Genomic DNA, 21,743 nt, shown 5'->3' on the forward strand with positions numbered 1-21,743 from the left:
ACTCATTAATGCTATAGTATGATATACTAAGGGTGACTTTACAAATTTAAAACAAAAAAACTCAAAGTCAAGTTTAAACTATTAGTATGTTTGTAACCAAGAACTTTCAGAACATAAAGATAAATTCTTTCTATAAGTTTATCTGTGCAATTCCTGCCGATTTTAATTTAAGCCTAATACTAAAGAGTTCCATAGGCAGAAAAAAAATTATAATATTAATAATATCTATAAATTAGATAGCAATTCTTTAGGACTTATTATTCCTAAGATTCTTAGGATGACTACTGAGTCTTTTTTCTTTGAAAGAAAACTTTATTTAAAATTATTACATTAAAATTATCGTGTTTTGATATATCCCATTATAATATTGACATTATGCTAAAATTATTGTTGTTGATCTTCAAATATAACTTTCAATATATTCTTTTTCATAAATGTTTACATAACTTTCTGGTCATCTATAATACTTAGAGAATAGAATATAATTTACACATATTTTATCAATATGTTGCTTAAATGATTTCAATTCAAAATATTAAATGTTATTTTCATATGTTTTAGTCATATATAAAATCCCCAGTCCCTCCATGAATTTGACTTTTTGAAGTTTCTTCAGTCACAGATTTTTTTTTTAATTTACATTTATATTATAGCCCTGTTATTTACAAGCAGTGTGATCTCAGGCAAGTTTTCTTTGTTTCAGTTTCCTCATCTTTAAACTAACAAAACTAGATGGGTGCTATATGGTTCTTCCCAGCTGAAATTCTAAAATAAATATAAATATCTGTATTATCCACTTCACAAGTTTCTTGAAAGGTTCAAATGACATATTGAATACAAAGCACTTTATAAATCATGAAATAGCATTTAAAAATCAGCTATTATTTACTCAAAAATGTATTTTGAATATCCTATCAGAATACAGATGAGTTACTATTTCTGTTTAACTTTCTAAAGGACCTTACCTTCTACTATTGTGTTGACTTTTGTATAGACAAGACGGTATAGATTTATCTTATTCTTGCTATCCCTTAGTCTTCTTGGTAAAAACCAATCCAAGACTGCCTTTCTTTGATTTTTTTTATGAGATTTCTGCCTATTTTAGGTCCTATTCACTTAGATCTTTACTCTTTGCTTTCTATAGTCACATGTGAAAAATTAATCTATGAAAAAATTTTTACTCTTTCCAAATAACACATTTGTTTTTTGACAGAGACTTTCTGGAGACACAATGTTTTCAATTTAGAGACTGTCCCTATCCCTGAGGATTTCAGCTTTGTGGCATGTTGTTTGGGAAGATGTTTGGAGGCAAGATAATTTTTTATAATGGTTCTCTTTGTACATACTAATGTTGGATTATATCTCTATCATGTGCATACACATTTTATATAAATAGAAACACAATTTTCAACATTTTTAATAGGCAACCCAAAAGAAAATGTATTCCCTCACTTAATAATTCCACACTACATTGTAAACATCTTTGTAAGTCAGTTTCATCAAACAAGTGACTCCAGAGATGTCAGGGGGTGGGCTGTGCTGCTGATAAGTGCAGACTTCAAAGTGTGCTTTCAATTTGTATTCATATTAAAGTGCTTAAATCTTCCATTTCATTCAAATCATCATTTCAAACTTGGCTGTTATTATATAGCGGTTTCAGACACAGTCAAATGAGATTTGGCATAATAAAATGCCTTTGAAAATAGACACCCCTTACTGTGGTACTAATGTTTTAGTTCCTGGTTTCAAGTCATCATACTTTTTTAATTTACACATAGTATATGTACTCATTTAATAAGCAACTCTAAATTCAGTAATCACATTTCCCCTTAAGCTTTGATTAGAACAATTAGAGGAAAGCAAAATAAGAAAGCAATTTCCGAAAAGAGATTCATAAAAGATTATTTTCAAGCTATAAAACAGCCCTCCAAATAGTTTTCAAAAACCAGCAGGCTTACAAAAATCACCCACAGCATTTAAAATATGCATGGACCTAGTCTGGCAATTCATTAGCCTTAAAAAATATTAGACCTTGGATAAGTCACTTTATTTCTATAGTACTCAATTGCAGCATCTGTTAAATGTCAGGGTTGGATCAGCTGACTGTTAAAATGCCTTTGTTATTCTCTGGCCATAGCTATTTTCTTCAGCATTCCAGAGCTGACCTTGTAATCATTATCCAAATCAGTAGGAAGTATATCTGGGGTCTCTCCCTAACCTCATTAATAATATCTTAAGTGCTAAAAGCAAATCATAGTCACCTTTAATATAGCTAGTATAGACTTGTAGGTTACTGGAATCTGTCTAATGGACCACAGCCAATGTTTATGTGCTTTTTTTTTCTTTTTACCAAAATATCTTCTGATAGATGTGCTTAGAAGTTAGGAGTTACTAAACTATCTAGTAAAAGGATTTTCCAGTATTTCTGGGTCGGGTTTGTGCCAGGAGGAGACATTAGTCCTTAATGATAAAGTATAATCTATCTCCAGAGACAGAAGTGATACTGCCTAAATATAGACTGAAATTTGCTATTTTTCTTTTTTGCTTTATTTCTTTCTTTTTATTTCTTATTTGTCTTCTTGTATAAAATGACTATTATGGAAATGTTTTACATGTATAAACTTTATTGAATTGCTTACCATCACAGGGACAGGGAGAGGAAGGGGAGGGGGAAAAGGGAGGAAAGGAAAGATAGACTTTGGAACTTAAAACTAAAAAAAAAAAAAAACATTAAAATTTGTTTTAACATATAATTGGGTTAAAAATATTATATAAAAAAGAAACAGATCCTTCATGATACAGGTATATCTGATACAAAGGTGACATATATGTTCATATGATGGAGAAATTTGCCAATTTGAATAATAATGTTTATGAACACTGTCTCCATGACAAAATAATATGGTAGGTAACAGAAATATTATCATTTCCATTTTACAAATAAGAAAGCTGAGGCTTTCAAGTCAATCAGGAACCAGAATCTCTAGTGAGAGTCTGGAACTGGTAAAAACTTTCATTACCAGTGTTCATTGGAATCCATTTAATCAAAAGGAACAAAGCCAATTATTTCTTTCTGAGAAAGTAGTTGCGAATTCTTAAAACTTCTTTTATTTATTCATTCATCCAGTTATTTATCTATTTGTTTGATTTAGGCCTCCAATGAAAAAGAGGTGGAAAATTGTATCTGAGGTCAACTCATCTGTCTTAGTCACCTTTAACAATGACATTGAAAAGAGATTGCAGTGTCTCAGCTTTGTCTTGTAACAAGTGACCCTTAAAATATTAGCAAAGGGATGGGTGGAGTTCTGCAAGAACAGAAACACATGCATCATTTTTCAGATGCCAGTAGAAGATGTTTTTATTTCTAAATAGCAATACACACTGACAATGAACTGTTATAATTTACAGGTGAGCAGAAAATTATAATGAGGTTTTAGCATAATATGAACGTAATTAACACAATATGTTGCATGTTGTTCCAGTCTGTGTCCATTTATAAAAGAAATACACAAGCTTTCTGAGTTTGCATTTCTTCATCTGTCAATAGAGACTTTGATTAGATTCATTTATTTATTCAATAGATATTAATTAAAAGCTGGTTATAAACAAAGCACTGAAGAAATAAAGTAAAAAATATTATAAAGACACTCCCTTTCCTCACAGTGTTTAACATTTGCCTTCTCCTTTACCTTCTCTTTTTGCTCCCAGCTGGACCAGAACAAAATCTTAGTAAAGACCTACTACCAGTCCCTTTATCTTCTCACCTTACCTCTTTTTCTAGACTTTTTTTTAACCCAAATGAAGTCATCAGCTCTGTGCCTTTCCATGAGACAAAACCTCCAAGGATTCCATCTGCCCTTCCTCTATAGCCTTCAAATCCAGGCATTGCCATGTAACCCAGCCACTAGTCTAAGGATTCCCTCCCACCAATTTGTCACTGGTCTCCACAAGGATTTCCAGGTTCTTCCATCTAGCCTACAGCTGCACTTTCTTTGGTGTTATTTCCCAAGTCTGAGCTCCATGAGAACAAGGGCTTTTTTTTTTTTAGATCCCTAGGGCTTAGCCCAGTGTTCAGCACATAGTGAGAATTTAACAAATGCTTTTCATTCATTCATTTATTCACTGATAAATCTATTTCCTCAAAGAAGCTTACATTCCTGTGCATAATCTCTGTTACCTTCCTACTTTAAGGTTCTGTAATTCTATGAATTTCAAATGGATTCTGCTTCAAAGAATAAGTGATAAATCCAAGATACATCTTTTTTTTCTTTGACTCATTGTTATTTTTGGATTTTGAAAGTGTATGATATTCTGATATAGCTGTTATTTGGTAAAAAAAAAAAAAAAATGGTAGTCTCTTCTAGGTTTACCTCGACCTTCAGATTCCTATTTCTTCTCTTCTTCCATGTGAAGCAATTGAGATTATATATATGCACATATATATAATACATGTATGAATTAATTTTACTTCCCTATGTGTTCTAGTGTGGATGTGTACTGTATTTAGACCTTTAAAAGATTAATCTATGCCTCTCAGTTAGGTGTTTAATATGGAGTTCAATACACAGAGAACAATCAATGAATGTTTTTGCCTTTCTGACAGCACAAGGAAAGTATGCAAACTTATCTCCTAGAATTTAATCCTCTTGCCTTTAACTTTATCTCATATTTTCAATATGTTTGTGATTAAAAGGGTTTTTCTTAACCAAACATACCATTCATTTTAGTCTGTACAATATCAAATAAAGTCATATTTAAGAAGTTACTGATCAGAGAATTATAGACTCCTAAAGCCGAAAGGGACATCAGAGGTTATCTTATCCAGGTTTTTTTCTGATGTATTAATCCTTTCTACAACATACCTACAGCAATCATAAAGAGGAAATATGAAAAGTATTTGGATTTGGGTTGTTTGTTGTTTGGGGGTTTTGTGCTTTTTTTCTTTTGCTATTGACCACTGATTTATGAGAGATTATAGGATGCTATGATCACAGGTTTAGAGTTAGAAAAGATCTCAGAGACCATCTGATCCAACCCTACCTTTCTTCATTTTACAAATGAGAAAAATTGCATCCAGAGTGCATTAGTAACTTACCCAGAGTCCCACAAGGCCTTTTTTGGCTTGCATCCCATCCCTCACCCCTACATCAAATGTTAATTTTCTTTCTCTTTTGCAATGACCTTATATAATATTTTTATTTATTTATCCACATATCATATCTTCAAAACACCACCCTTCTCCCACTAAGATCTATATTCTTTGAAGACATTATTTTTGCATCTGATTACTCCAAACCTAATATAGGGCCTTATAAATATTAGTTACTTTTAATAAACATTTGCTGAATTGAATTAACTTGAATCTTCAGATATTTAAGCAGTTGTAGTATATTTGGAAGAAAGGAAAATTTGAGTGTTCTTCTAAATGAAATACTCTAGGAATTTATTTCTTTCTGACTCAGTTTCTTCATTTTCCAACTCATATTGCTTCATGGCAACAAAATAATGGATAAAAGTATCTCCCAGAGCCTCCCGCAAACATTTATCTTCTCCAAGTGCTACTAAGGCATCTTCCAATTTTAGAGGGATTTCTGAAGATTTTGTTTGAGCAAGATTTTCACTGTGACCTGAACTATCCAAGAAGTTATTCTCACTTTGGATTCCATCCAAACCAGCAGCAATGGTAGCAGCAAGTACAAGATAAGGGTTTGCTGTGGCTGAACCTAGTTTGTTTTCTATTTGAGTGCCTTTCTCGCTATGACACTTGATATTATAAGAACAGCTATTATCATTATACCCCCATGTTGGGGCCACACATTCCTTTGGTTCTTTGAAATCCACAGAATAGCGTTTTCTGCAGCTGACAGCAGGTGCCATTAGGCAGCTAAGAGCAGCAGAGTGCTTTAAGAGCCCTGTTAACCACTTTTTTCCAATGTCTGTGAGTTGTTGTACCCTGGAGCCAGTAGAAAACAAGTTTTTCCTCCCACTGGTATCCCACAAACTATGAGCCAGAATTCCTGAATTGTAAAATCCTGTCTCAGTGAAAAAGCTGGCTAGATAATTATGCTTCTTTGCCACTTCTTTGCTACCTGTCCTGAAAGTGAAGGCATTATCTGCTGAAGTAATGCCAAATTCTGGCCAAAAAGTCACTTCCATCTGACCAGGTCCAATGGAAGAAGAAAAGCTCTCAATATTGACCCCCATGTGATACATTCCATCAACAAGTTCTTGAATGAAGAGCTGGTCATGACTACTGAGTAGCATTCCCATGGGAAAGGATATTGTCTTTGAATCTATGACTTCAGCAACACCATAAATGCAGAATTCATAGGTAAAGGCAGAAAGCAGAGAAAAGCCTCTGTCGCGTAGATGGCTCAGCTGTCGTTTGGCAATATGCCTGGGAGAGGTTGAAAGAGGGTTGCCCATTATGGTAAAGGGATCACATATCACTCTTGCTGTTCTCTCAGCCCATGGCAGAGGTCTAAAAGTTGATAACTCAGGAATCAAGATGATGTCACTATTAAAACTGGTTACACTTAGATGATCCACTTCACTGTCTTTAGGATTCAGGGTCAGCTCAAGATAACCTCTAGGTATGGAAATACCATGGATGGCTTTTTCCTAAATAAAAAGGGAATGTTATAGAGCAGTTGGGATTAGAAATTTGGAAGCTGAGCAAGAAAGAGTTATGAAAGAAGTAATTCAAAAGCTTACAGAATTACTACATTCTTCAAAGAGCTAATAGAATTTTTTTAAATCTATTATGATTGTTTACATATACATATACACAAACACACACACACACACTGTTGAAATGAATTTTTATAACTATATATTGTAACACTTAGGTCTTAGTCCCCAACCTGGTTCATATGAATGTTATGAAAGCAGTTCTAGAATCAAGAAAATTGGATTCTAGTCCTGCATTTATCTGTGATCTTGTAAAAGCTATTTCATCTCTCTGAGCATCAGTTTATTCATCTCTAGAAGGATAAAGTTGGATTAGATGGCCTTGAGGTCCTTTCCAGCTCTGTATTTATGATCCTATGCTTTTCATCTTTTCAAAATCATTGAGATTTTTTTTTGCACTGACTTCACATTTGAAAAAAGTCAATAACATTTCTAGTTGGGAACTATTTCCCTTGTTTTTCTTAAGGGTTCAAAGACAGGTCTCAAAGCATGAATGTTTCACAAGTTCCTTTTAATGGCATGAATGATTATGTTTATTTTATCTCCACATTATGACACTGAAGGAACGTTGACATATTAATATAAATTACTCATGTTTTACTAAATTTAGTTAGGAAAGATTACCTATTTGCAAGTCTATCTGCACTGATTTTCATCTATGGATTGTTATATATGAAATATTTTTATTGTTTTATTAGCACCTCTATATTTAGCTCATCTTTGATTTAGCACTTTTTGACAAGTATACACAAATTGTAAAATAGGGATAGGATTTGGCTTTGTAATTTCATAGACATAATGACTTATATGCATCTCTTTATTAATACTCTTATTGCCTAGGTCAGGATACATTCTTAAACTACATAACTTATTTTCTCTTAAAAAATCATAGGAGTTTTCTATTAAAATAAAAGATATTCTTGTGTATATATATTCACTTTATCAAAGTAGATCATGTATAACCTTTTCAGATATTAGTTTTATTATTGTCTTTCAGAAATTTGAGTCATATCTGACTCTACATGATCCCATCTGGAGTCTTCTTGGCAAAGATACTGAAGAGTTTTACCATTGCCTCCTTCAGTTCACTTTGAATATAAGGAACCTGAGTCAACAAGGTTACATAATTTGCCTAGGATCACACAACTAGTAAATGTCTGAGATTTGAATTCAAGAAGATGAGTGAGTCTTTCTGACTCCAGACTTATCACTGTACACCAAATCTTAGTACTATTAAGTATTATTGAGGTTCCTCCTAGAAAAAATCATTCTGACAATATGCCTTTCTAAACACAGTATGGCTGGTTCTCAGACAACAGCCAAAAATCATAAGACCTTTCTAAGTGAGTAGAATGTGCCAGAACATTTCAGCAACAAATAAATAATTAAATGAATAAATAAATAAAATAAAGCTTGCATGGATTAGTTCCCAATAGATAATTATTAAATTTTCACCTCAGAAGTCAGGAAATACAATAAATGAGGGGCTGGTTTATTATATTGTTGACTATCTAAATTTTAGAAAGTGATATATATGTAAACGTTATATTCTGAGAAGTGGTTGTTAAACATTTACAAGCACACTCTTGAGAACACACAGCACTAAGATACTGGGGCAAGAATCATGGGATCATCATAGGTTTAGAACTGGAAAGTACCTTTAAAATCATCTGATTCAAACCCTTTATTTTACAAATGAGAAAAGTAAGAACCAAAGAGAGCAAGTGACTTACTTCAAAGATCACACAGGTATTAAATGGCAGAACTAGATTTAAATTGTCCTCTGACAATAGATGCAGGGCCCTTTCTAGGCTTTATTGAATGCCCTTGATCAATAATTAACAATAAATATATTATAATCTATTTTCCATTACAGCTATATCATACTCTTTATACAAATAACAGCTATATATTATAGTGATATCCTACAAGATAAGAAAAAAATGACTAATTTGGATTCCAGAAATATTTAACTCCTGTATTTGCTCAGATACTATTATACAATATTGAGGGGAGAAAAAGAGGAAAGGGGTTTATTTAGCTGTCTGATTAATATTTTTATTCCTTTGGCAAAATCCAAAGGATATGGCCCAAACCATATTCCAACTTAATCTCAACACTGTTTCTGGAGTGTGAGGGGAGGAAGAAAATGTGCAAATCTTTGTTTTTTAGTATATAATGTCTCCAAGTGTTTTAAATGTCATCCAAAAATTAACATTTTTTTCATCATAATTAGTAACTATAAAAGGATACTTTAATTTTTCAAAAAAATTATCATTCTTGTTTCTTTTGATATTTGCTCTTGGTCTTATAAGTTGTTCATGTCAAATAAAATATAATCTTCATGAATGTGATAAACTTGGAAAAATAATTTAGTAGAGAGAAATTATTAAAGGAAAGACCTAAATTTCCCATCCTAATTTATGTTGTACCTCTGCTAGGCTAAAGAAGAGGCATTCTTAATTGAGATCTATTTAGATTCTGGGGAAACAGTGAGCTTAGAGAAAGGTTGAGGGAAAAACTGAATGAATGCTTGAATTCAAGCTTGAATTGCTTTAGATTCCAAGAAATATATATAATTGTGATTTACCTGCTAATGGTCATAGAATTACATAAAATTATATCTTTAATATAAAACTTACTGGAAAAAAACGAGCTGGAATGCTCTTGGATCTAGACACCCCATGTAGGTCTGTTGCTTCAAATCTGACAAAATGTATATTGTCTCTGGTCATCTCTTGTTTTATGTGCTCTACTCTGGAGAACAAGGGAAGTGGGATATGAAATCTAGGGTTGTTGGTATCATGATCCTTGGAACCACCTATTTAAGAAAAGAGAGAGTTCAAGTTATTGAGAGATGAAAGATTTTATCTGTAAATAATTTTACTGTGAAGAATGAGAGACCTGAGAGCAACATAAATGTAGTGATTAGAACCATTATATTCTCAGACATTCAAAAGATAGCTATTGAGTGTGGATTCATTATTTCATCTCCATATAACCAGAAGCCTTCCTTCTTGCCCCCACAGCCCCATACATCTTCCCAACTGTGCTGCCTCAGAGCAGCCTAAGAGGCTTTTTATCACTTTTGCCTAGTTGGGAGTTAACACTATTTGCATAAGTGTATACTATTACCATATGTAGGTGCTTACACAAATGTCCTTGTTTATGTAAATGAGAATAAATTTACATAAATATACAACCTTGACACTTTGCAAGCCTCTATTATGATGAATATCTTTTAAAAGATTTTAATTTTCTTTCAAGGCCTGAGAAGAACATACTAAAAGTTTCTAAGTGCTTAAGAATGGAGTTGAGTTTCTGTCTTTTTCTTTAGTACATCACACATATTATATCAAAAGTATTTTAAAGAGGAAAATGATTTTAAGAAGGAGTTTTTATTTATTGGATAATACCCACCATTACCAAAAAAAAAAAAAAAAAAAACCTCAAAAGAAGAAATGTCAAATCTATAGCATTAAGGCTAAATCAATTCTTAAGACAAAAATACTACACTAGGCCAAAACTTCTTGACCAAATATCAGAGAAATGAATTACTTAAAGATCTGATTCATTTTCTTCAACTCTAGTCCAGCTTGTGTATCAGAGATAGCCAGTGCAAACAACCTCATAGTCTTGTTTCTCAGGTTCCTTGCCCTGGATGTCCCTGTAACAGTTCTTTCATAATAGTGATTCACTCTGAATACCTTTCTATCCCATTAGAAACAGAAAGCATTGATTCTACACAGACTAATGACAAAAAAAGGAGTATAACTGGGAGAGTGAAGACTAAAGACATGGTCATCCAAAGCTGACCCAGGGAAGAAGGAGTTTCCATGATCAAGGTAAAAAGATCCTAGAAACCTACTTTTATTTACTCCTTACTCATGGAATTTACTCTGGGTAGGGAACAAACTAAATCTCCAGAAAACTAAAAACACTTAACTTGGTGATCTGTAAAGAGAAAAAATTCATGCAAGTTCAGTAGAAAAGGAAGGAATCAAAAAGTGAGGAGGAAAGCTAGAAACAAGCTGCTAAGAGTATAAGAAAAAAAGAGAAAGGTTAACTATAAATAAAGTATTCAAACAAATAAACAGTAAGATCTTTTAAAAGTAGAAAATGAGTAAAAGTTCAAAACATTTGCAGTTTCATGTGCAATCATTTTTTTTTATTTTACTGTTATGTAAATTCTTACTTTATGTCATACATTTATTTTTTATTTAAATTTTAAAAGAAAAAAAAAACCTCAAAAGAAGAAATGTCAAATCTATAGCATTAAGGCTAAATCAATTCTTAAGACAAAAATACTACACTAGGCCAAAACTTCTTGACCAAATATCAGAGAAATGAATTACTTAAAGATCTGATTCATTTTCTTCAACTCTAGTCCAGCTTGTGTATCAGAGATAGCCAGTGCAAACAACCTCATAGTCTTGTTTCTCAGGTTCCTTGCCCTGGATGTCCCTGTAACAGTTCTTTCATAATAGTGATTCACTCTGAATACCTTTCTATCCCATTAGAAACAGAAAGCATTGATTCTACACAGACTAATGACAAAAAAAGGAGTATAACTGGGAGAGTGAAGACTAAAGACATGGTCATCCAAAGCTGACCCAGGGAAGAAGGAGTTTCCATGATCAAGGTAAAAAGATCCTAGAAACCTACTTTTATTTACTCCTTACTCATGGAATTTACTCTGGGTAGGGAACAAACTAAATCTCCAGAAAACTAAAAACACTTAACTTGGTGATCTGTAAAGAGAAAAAATTCATGCAAGTTCAGTAGAAAAGGAAGGAATCAAAAAGTGAGGAGGAAAGCTAGAAACAAGCTGCTAAGAGTATAAGAAAAAAAGAGAAAGGTTAAGTATAAATAAAGTATTCAAACAAATAAACAATAAGATCTTTTAAAAGTAGAAAATGAGTAAAAATTCAAAACATTTGCAGTTTCATGTGCAATCATTTTTTTTTATTTTACTGTTATGTAAATTCTTACTTTATGTCATACATTTATTTTTTATTTAAATTTTAAAAGAAAAAAAAAACCTTCAAAGACAACCCATTCCATTCTTTTCTATTCCTAATTGATAGCAAATTTTTCCTTACATTATGCTATATTTTATCTCTTGGGAGCTTGCACCTATTTCTTCTACTTTGACTCCTTTAGGATCAAAAAGAAGATCCAATCCCTATTTCTATAACAAAGTGGAATCTCATAGATAACTATTATATTCCTCTTAAGTGATCTCTTTTCCAGGTGAAATAAATCCATTTCCTTCAATTAGTCCTCATGTGCCATAATCTGTTGATAATTATCTATGTAGGTTGACCACTCTAGGGTTTATCTTGTCCAACCCCTGATTTTGCATGTGGAAAAAACAAAGCCTAAATATGTTAACTATATAGTCCATGATCATATAGCAAATAATGATACAGCCAATATTTACTAATCAGAAACTCTTTAAAACTCTAAATATATATTTCTTCAACACTTCAATATTTATTTTGACATATCTGTGATCACATTAATATTGGTAGTCTCTCTAGATAATGCAAACTATAACCTGTCCATGCCTTTTCAACATCTGTGACTTTTGTCCATGCTTTTTAATAAATCCATCATAGCTATGACTGAGTAGAGGGAGGTGAATCTTGAAACTAAATTCGGGGGTCTCAAACTCTCTCTTGGGAAAAAGCATACCTTCCCAGACAATGCTCTCCCCAAGTTAAGCAGTTTCATTCAGTTGGAGATCTTGGTCAAATCACCTTGCATTGATCTTTTAGGGGTGTCCCAGATCCCCTTCAGGGAATTCCCAGACTGTGGGGAAAAATCTTCAAAATGATTTTATTCAATTGGAGATCTCTGTCTGATAGTCCTTTATTGATTAGCCCAGCCAACTCCCAGCCTCAGATCAACATTTTGCTCATAAATCAGGGATCTGTCAAACACACCTTGGACAAATTCCTCATTAGGAATTTGCTGGCTAAGAGAATTCCTTTTTAGTGAACAATAATCTTTCCTTTTCTGCCAATCACACTTTTTGGGTTCCCAAATTCTTTCCCATTGAACCTATGTACCGACCAAAGGGGATTCCCCACCCCAATTCTTACAATTTTCTGCACTGCCACTAACCGCATCAGCTAGTCTATCCAACATTCCCAAATATCTTCCTCTAGATCTCTTGACATTACGAGTACAAATGTAACATTAGCATTGCCCTCACTCTTACTACATAATCTGTCTATGTTCTTTTTCAGGTCATACATTTCTAAAAACTTACTTAGTATCCTATGCTAAAGTATAACTTCACCATGAAATGAAAGAAATTCTGGATATACAAAGACAAAAAGTATGATTATTTCACCAAGCCATCAGGAATTCAAGTACAGAACTGACAATTAGCTATTTACATATACATATATATATAATTTACTATTTACTAAACACCTACTATCTATACTAAGCACTTTAGAAATATTAGTCTCCTTTGATCCTCATGATAAACTTGAGAGACAAGTATTATTTTTATTTTTCAGTTGAGGAAACTGAAGCAGGCAGAAGTAATTTGCCCAGGATCATTTGTTGTCATTGAATTGTTTTAGTCAGGTCCTACTCTCCTATTTGGGGTTTTCTTGGCAAATTTACTAAAATAGTTTGCCATTTCTTTTCCTAGTTCCTTTTATAAATAAGGAAATGAGGAAAACAAGACAAAATGAATGTCTGAGGCCAGATTTTAACTCAGATCCTCCCAAATCCCGGGCTTCTGTCCTACCTCCTGTACCACCTAGGTGCCAAGAATCATGCATCTAGTAAGTATCTCAGAGATTACTTGAACTCTGGTTATTCTGATTCCTGGCCCAGCATTCTAGTCACTGTATCACATAACTGATGATATATTTTACATTGCTTTGTATATGCAATTCATCATTTGTAATACACTGTAACAGACAAGCTATATGCCCATTATTCATTCAATATAATAAACACTGAGCAAACACCACATTTAAGGAACCATGCAAGGTTCTAGAGATATACAGACAAAAACAAAATAATATTTCCTCTCAAGAAGTTATATTCTTTTGAAAAGATAAAACATGTACAAATAAGAAAATAATTTCAAGGGGAAAAAATCCCAATAACAGGGTTGGAGAGGATAAAAAAATCAATAAAAGCCTTATTTAGAAGTAATGTACCTGAGCTCTGCTTTGAAGGAAATTAGAGATAAAAAAAAAAGCAGAATTTATGAAGAGCAAGTTGGCAAGTATGGCTAGATTATAGAGACCAGAGAGGATAATAATGTGCAACTACAATTATTTCTTCCATGTTGAAACTTTCTTCATCCTGGATTCAATATACCATGGGTTGGTATTAGAAATTAAATAAGAATTTGGGGGGAATTTTACAGAAGCTGCAGATGACACATGAAGGCCAGAAGACAAAACAGAAAAGATGTAAAGACTCAGAAATGTATAAACTATATATATGGTATTACATAGCAATATATTTTATCTTTTAATACCATAGTAATTCAAAAAAATTATATGGATTTTCAAGCTCATAAAAGCATCAGATCTCTAATCCCAGTGAGGTACAAAGGAAAACTGTATTGGAAAAGTCAAAAGGGGACAAATTTTGAAGGGTTGAAAATGCCAAACACAGGAATCTATTTGATTCTCAAGATAATAGAGAGTTAATGTAGTTTACTGAGTGGAGATGTAATATTGTCAGAACTAAACTTCAGAAAAATCATTTTGTTAGCTATGTATAAGATGAATTAGCAAAGGAGACTTGAAAATAGAATAAGTAGAGGTTTATTGTAATTATGTAGGGAAAAGGTGATAAGGGCCTGAACTAAAGTGGGAATGTGGGAGCTTAAAGAAGGTAAATTATCTGGAAGATATTGAGAACATGGAATTTGAATTATGTAGTATGAGAAGTGGATAAATCAGGGTGATTGGGGAAAGGGTACTTCTTTCAACATAAATAGGGAAGTTTGGGAGTATGAGATTGGGAGGGAGGTTAGGAAATGAATTTTGTTTGCAATATGTTAAATTAGAGATGTCTATAAAACATTCTATTTGAAATGTCTAAAACTGGTTCATGATCTAGATTGGTACTTAGGAAAACATCAATGACTGGATATATAGATTTGGGAGTTACCTTTATAAAAGATGATAATTAACCTCATAGGAGTGATATTACCAAATAAGAAAAGAAGAGAGCCCAGGAAATGTCTTCAGGTACACTCAGAGTTGTTGGGTTGAATATGGATGATGAACCGGTTAAGAGAAGGATCAGGCAGGCAGGCAGAATGAAAACTAGGAGAAAGCAATGTCATAAAAACATAGAGGGGTAATAGTATTTAGGAAAGATCAACAATTTCAAATGCAACAAGGAAGTCAAAAAGGTTAAGTATTAAGAAGAGGCCAATAGATTTGGCAACTAAGAGAGCACTGAATTTTGGGGAGAGTAGTTTCAATTGAGTGATAAGATTGGAAGTCACATTGATGAGTATTAAAAAATAACAGAAGAGAAAAAGAGGAGAGACACTAAGTATAAATAACCTAAAGAGTTAAGCTGGGAAAAGAGGAAGTACATCTAACAGAGAGGATAAAATCTGGGTTTTTAAGGATCAGGGAGATTTGGCCTTATTTGTAGGAAGCTAGGAATGAACCAGTAGATAGGGAGACTAAAATGAGATGGGATGAGGGAAAGAAAGAGAGAGAGAGAGAGAGAGAGAGAGAGAGAGAGAGAGAGAGAGGGAGAGAAAGGATGGCAGGAGAGGCAATCTACTGAAAAAAGATAGGAGGCTAGTATCAATTTTTTCTCATATCTATAAAACAGTTTTAATTATTAAAATTCATTTTCAGATAATCAAGTTCCAAAATATATTAAATAGTATTAAGTTATATTTTATAGAGGGATTTTCTGAAGGTATTACTTAATATCCCTTGCTATAGTACAATTTTGCCATGATATAAAGGAACTTCTGGATTCACAAAGAAAAAAAATATGATGATTTTATCAAACTATAAGGGCAAGAACAGAACTGACAATTAGCTATACAGACTCAGACTCTTACTAGCTATGGAACCCAAAGCAAATCTCTTAATTCATCTGTCTCTATTTCTTCATCTATAAAATGAAAGGGTTGTACTTGGAACCTAAGGTCTCTTCCAGCTCAAAATCTATGATCCTATGTGGGATACAATATAATCTACATACATAGGGTGAGTACTCACATGAATTAAAGTATAGATCTTTGAAATTAAATTTCTTTTAAAGTATTTTACAAAAGATGAATATTATATAAGATGGCTATCTTACACATGTAAGATCACAACGATATTTGCATTTTGAATTACCATTGATAGCGTACTCTTGTTCTGTGTGCACTGGCCTTGTCTATTCTAACAAGTAAGAATTATCATTAGATAGTCTAGAATATATCTCAAAAAATAAATTAGTGCTTTGATCTGAAGCTTTTTCATCAAATATAAGCACCCTAGCCAATCTATTTTCATTTTTATAGCATCAACTGATTGGGCTGCATCCTTGTTTAAATTCCTTTGTTTCAAATAAATCATACCTGTTAGTAACAATTAAGCCCTTTGGTCAACACTTCCCAAATGGACATGATGAATAGCATGAAGGTAATTGCAAGCTTTGTGGTTCATTTGTTTTCTTTACAGTGCTGTTCATATTCGATGTTCTTGCATTCCAACCACCTCACAGGACTAATAAATTAAATCAATGTGCCTTCATGGGAGTAGTTTTACTGCTGGAAATGTTTAAGGGGAAGAAAAGGAAATATAAAAAAAAAAAATCACCAAGCTTTATAGCAACTGGAAGACCTCAGAGACATGTTGCCTTTGTTCAGTTAAAATGAGGAAATATTTCAGTTATAGTGAACATGACATGACTACTTGCAAATGGCTATTTGGGGGACAGGTGGTTGGACTTCATAAGCACCTGCTACTACCAAAAAAAGATAAAAAGAACTGTTTTGTTCCTCTATTGTGTAATAGACTCTGTTATAAACCATGATTATGCCACTGTCACTTAGAATCACAGAATATTTAAGTCCTGGACAGGACCTTAGAAATCAATTAGACTAACCACCTCACTTTACAAGTCAGAAAACTGATATCTAGCATGAGTATAGAACTCAGGTTTCTTGATTCCTAGAAATACTGTTTGCACCATCCCATGCCACCTCCAAATTAAGGAGCCATAACTTTAACAAGGACCATGAAAAGTACATGAAAATTGAAAATCTTATGTTCTTACCAATATGCCTACTATTATTGGAGTCAAATTCAAGATTTGATTTACTCCCTGTTGTCCGGGAGGGTGTTGTTTTAATTCCAGTGGGCTGCTCTTCTGGTCCACCTGTTTGCTGTTCCTCAGATTCCACAAAAATGGGTCTTAGGATTGTTTTGTTTGGCATTCCTATTATATCTTGGTTTAGCTTTGGGTCTTCTCCATGATGAGGGTAAAATGTCTGGAATGTTTGCCATTGTTTTGACTTTGCCATTGTTTGTTTGCAAGGTTTGGACAAGAATACTCGGGAAGACAGTATGTCCCTAGGCTTGCTTCCATGTCTATTTAGATTAATACCTAGTGAACACTCTGGCAGTAGGGTTTCAAGTTCTTGCCGACTTGATCTGGGCATTCCAAGGTACAAAGTAAATGCTTGTTTTACACCTTTATCATAGTTTCCCAAATGCTCAGTTGTTATTTCTGTTTCCATTCTCTGGGAAGCATTCTCATTGTCAGCTTTGCCTCCCACAGGTTTATCTTCTCTCATTGCTATTCCTTCTTTATCCCCTTTGAGACTAGTCTCCATCTGCTTTAGTTGATTGTTTTCATGTATTTCTTTGATAAGCCTAGATTTGCCATTTTTTAGACTTTCTACTTGGGAATAATTTTTATTTCTTTCTTCCTCTGGTTCCTGCTGTTCAGGAGAAATGCAAGCTGTTTTTTGAAGAGGTGGACTAACTTGGGTCTGCAAATGACCACCTGTTATTGGGAGATCATAGTAGTCTAAAATATCTTGTGAGAAAGATGTGTCCATTTCTTCTAATTCTGATGAAGAAACGAGCTTTTAGTAACTTTATTTTCTTTTCCTCTTATTTTAGATATCCAGTTGCCATCAGTCCATTTCTTCCTCTTCGTCTCTTGTGGCATCCTATAATCAACAGAGTCAACATATTGCATGAAAAATATTCATAGATGACACAATAGAGATTGAAAAATCAGATTCTAAAATAGGTATTACTTCTCCTCAAAAATTAGTCCCATATCAGACTATTTTATATATTTATGTCCCTTATTTTTCCTGTTTCTTTGCATTCACATCACTTAGTACAATGTCTGTCTTACAATAAATACTTGATAAACATTTATTAACTAACTGATTGTTCTTTTCTTTTTTATGGAGATTGAAGAAATGATATTAAGAAAATTAAGCCTATTTGTTTTCTGTACTTCACACTATAGCATATTTTGTTTGTTTGTTTTTTGCTGAGGTAATTGGGGTTATGTGACTTGTCCAGGGTCACACAGCTAGGAAGAGTTAAGTGTCTGAGATCAGATTTGAACTCAGGTCCTCCTGACTTCAGGGCTGGTGCTCTATCCACTGTGCCACCTAGCTGCCCCTACTATAGCATATTTTATATAATTTCTATTTAAAACTTTCACTATATTTACACTCTGATGTCTCCTTATATTGTAAAGGTATTTCTGCATTCTAATGAGCTTTGCAGATTGAGAATAAGTTCTGACTAACCATAATGAGTTTGACTATGAGCCAAGTCAAAAAACCTATGACCACTGAGGGCCACTTAAAGTGGGTTCTGCAGTTCTTCACCAATTCTACTTCTAGATAATTCTCATTTTTCAAAGATTTTCCTAACATCAAGCTCAAATTTGGTTCTTTGATTAATTGCTCCTGGATCTGTCCTCTGGGGCCCAACGGAGAAAGTCTAATCCCTGTCCTACAAGGCTGTTCTTTAAATACCTAAAGAGAACTATCACATTACCTTTAAGTCTAGTCTAAGCTAAAAGTCTGCATTTTTTTTCAACTATTCTTTATTCTCAAAATATGGTTCGTATGGTTTTAGACTTAGCCTCTGATTTCATTGGTATAGAGCCAGGGTCAGATATCCAGCATGTGACTAAGACAGAATTTGAACAAACTCCAATGTTGGTTCTTTATCCACTATACAGCGTTGCCTTTCATAGCCAGTTTTTAAAAAAAAAAAAAAAAAGTAGAAAATGAGAATAAGTATATTATTACACATTTAAGTGGCACTTTAAAGTTTCCAAACTACTTTTACATACATGTTGGAAGAACTTTCCAAAACAGATGTTATCGAGGATAGATACTACTTATTCTAGTTTGACTAGAAACTGAGGCTCAAAGGACTTATCTAATATTGTATAATTAGTAAGTATATGAGATAAGATTCAAACCTAGTCTTACTAATTCCAGTTCCAACACTTTACCTACTATACAGCTAATGCTACTAACATGATGGCTTGCCCACAGAGATGGGAAAGAGGGGACTGGCTCTTATTTATTTGTTAATAAACAAATTATTCCCTGTATTCCCTCTGTATTCCCTCCCACTCTGAAATAATACCTAGTCTTTTGACAAGCGCATGATAATTGCCAAATTGGATCTATGATTTCTTTTATATAGGGAATTCCTGAATAAGGAAAAGAAACACCTTCTACCTCTACCAATGCAGGTCTATGCATTCTCTGCAACTTATTAGAAAGTTAGAAACTCAGATGAGATATTAAATGACTTGCCCAGGACATACTGCCAGTACATGTCAAAAGCAAGGCTTGAATTCTGGTCTTCCTGGCTTCTTGGCCAGCCATCTATTCACCATACCAATGTGCTACTTACACATAATAGCTGCTTAATAAATACTTTTTAGATTAACTTAGATTGAATATTAATGATTGAGGATAATGAGAAAATACATGTCTAAGTGAAATTGCAAACTAGCTAGAATTCACCTCAATTCAATAAGAACTCCCTAATAATTACAAATGGAATGGAAAAAAAGAAAGGGAAGGCAAAAGAAAGTAAGGGACAATAAGGAAATAATTAAATATTAATCCTTGTACATCAGAGTCTAAAACCTGTATAACTCCTTTCTTGCATTATCCTCTCTTATGCATAGACCTAGAACAATGGTGTCAAAATCAAATAGAAATGGAAACTACCAATTCATACATAAGGAATTAATGTAGGGTCACATATTGATATCGTTTTTAAAATGCAATATTATCTATGTTTTAATATATTTTATTTGTTTACTATTTTCTAATTATATTTTAGTCTGGTTCAGTAAACATTCCACTGCCCATGCATGGGCCCTGTGTTTAACACCTCTACCACAGAAGACAGTCCTAGGTTCTCTTCGCATAGTTCTAAAAGCAAAAAGGGAATTATTTCCTTTTTTGAAGGACTTTGGGTTTTGAAATAATACCTGAAAGATCAGGACTTCTTTAGAGAAGGGGAGCATATTGCTTAAAAAGGAAGATGAGACATAAAGTTTGTTAAAACATGACAAAAACTACTTTAAGTCTCTATTTATAAAAATTGTGATCTCATTCACCAAGTTCCAACTTTAGAACTGAAAAATCAAAAAGTAGAAGCCTGTTCATACTTTTATCAAAAATGCTTTTCATAATTTTAAGAATTTCTTTTGCTTGAATATTGAACTCTTTATCTTTGAGGACTTATGCTGTCATGCCACAGAAACTGAGGCAAGATAGAAATTAGAGAGTTTTTAATATTTTATTTGAGAAGGAGAGATTGTGCTGGGATCCATGTTGCCCCCAGCAGACTGAATGGAACTTGAGTCTCAAAGCATTCAGCAAAGCATTCACTCTTCAGTAAAGAATCCCAGGGATTCTTTATAGGGCTCCAGTAATTAGGAGAGACAAAAGTTAGGGGAGGCAATAGAGCACTGGTGAGCTGACTATAAATTCAGGTCTGACAGGTTGGGGTGAATTCTTATAAGAGGAAGAGGATAGGAGCCATTGAGTCTGAGATACGAGATATGCTTATCTTTATCTAAATAACCTATCTACAACTTATGGCTCTATGGAATGCTAATGGTCAGGACTAGTATCTCTATCCTAATTTATATCAGTTCTAATGGTCAGGAAGGAGGGTTGCAACCAGGAGATTTGAGGCAGAACAATTCAGGGAAACTGAAGTAGAACAATTCAGGGAAACTGAGGCAGAACAATCAGGGAAACTGAAGCAGAACAATTAAAGGAAACTGAGGCAGAACAATGCTTAGAGCTATAAGGAACTTCAAGAAGATGGAATAAAAGAATTCTTGACAGTGAAGAAAGGGTTATTTTTTTCTGTTGCTTTTGTATTTTAAATTCATTTATTTATTAAATATTCATTCAACAAGTTAATTCTTGTTATCTACATATCATGTGTAGTTAATTCTACATATCATATGAGGTTATGTAAAATAAGCCAATGCGTATACTTGCTTGAAAAAAAACAACACCCCCAACCTCATCCCTCAACCTCTACCAATCTCCAATAAGTTTTTAGAATTAGAGTTTTATTAATATGGCACTAGAAGAGGGCTGAAACTCTGAAAAGGTGTGCTTGAATCAGACAACAAAGCACTTAAGACTAATTACCTATTTGATGTGAGATAATGACTCTATATACATATATTTAGATGAGATGGTGATATGATGGCTCTCCTCACCCTTGGTGCTTGCTGAATGTGTGGTGGTGAGGTTATTGTAGGCAAGTATTGGAGGGCTGTGAAAGAGAAGTCGGGGTCATTTGGAGGCAGGACAAGTTGGAGAGAGACTGGAGACTCTGGACTCCAGAATCCAGGATACATCTTTGACAAGCCACGTGGCAGCTTTCCTGCCTTTTTCACTTCTCCCCTTAAAGACCAAGAACTTTAATTGTTCCTGACTCTGACTGATCCTGAGGCCCTCCAAGGAGCTAGTCCGGTCATTATAGAGGCATGTCTTTGTCATAAATCCTATT

General features: G+C 33.5%; 1 protein-coding gene across 1 annotated transcript; it reads right to left on the reverse strand.

Moving 5' to 3' along the window:
* Nucleotides 1-5,243: 5,243 nt before the first annotated feature.
* Nucleotides 5,244-17,764, reverse strand: LGSN (lengsin, lens protein with glutamine synthetase domain). Its single transcript, XM_051996706.1, has 3 exons — nt 16,978-17,764; nt 9,333-9,511; nt 5,244-6,621 (listed from the first exon to the last, which is right to left on the reverse strand). The coding sequence occupies exons 1-3, from the start codon at nt 17,762-17,764 to the stop codon at nt 5,422-5,424; spliced, it is 2,166 nt and encodes a 721-aa protein (XP_051852666.1). The 3' UTR covers nt 5,244-5,421.
* Nucleotides 17,765-21,743: the final 3,979 nt, after the last annotated feature.

The sequence above is a fragment of the Antechinus flavipes genome, chromosome 4 (genome assembly GCF_016432865.1).
Source record: "Antechinus flavipes isolate AdamAnt ecotype Samford, QLD, Australia chromosome 4, AdamAnt_v2, whole genome shotgun sequence".
Classification (NCBI taxonomy): domain Eukaryota; kingdom Metazoa; phylum Chordata; class Mammalia; order Dasyuromorphia; family Dasyuridae; genus Antechinus; species Antechinus flavipes.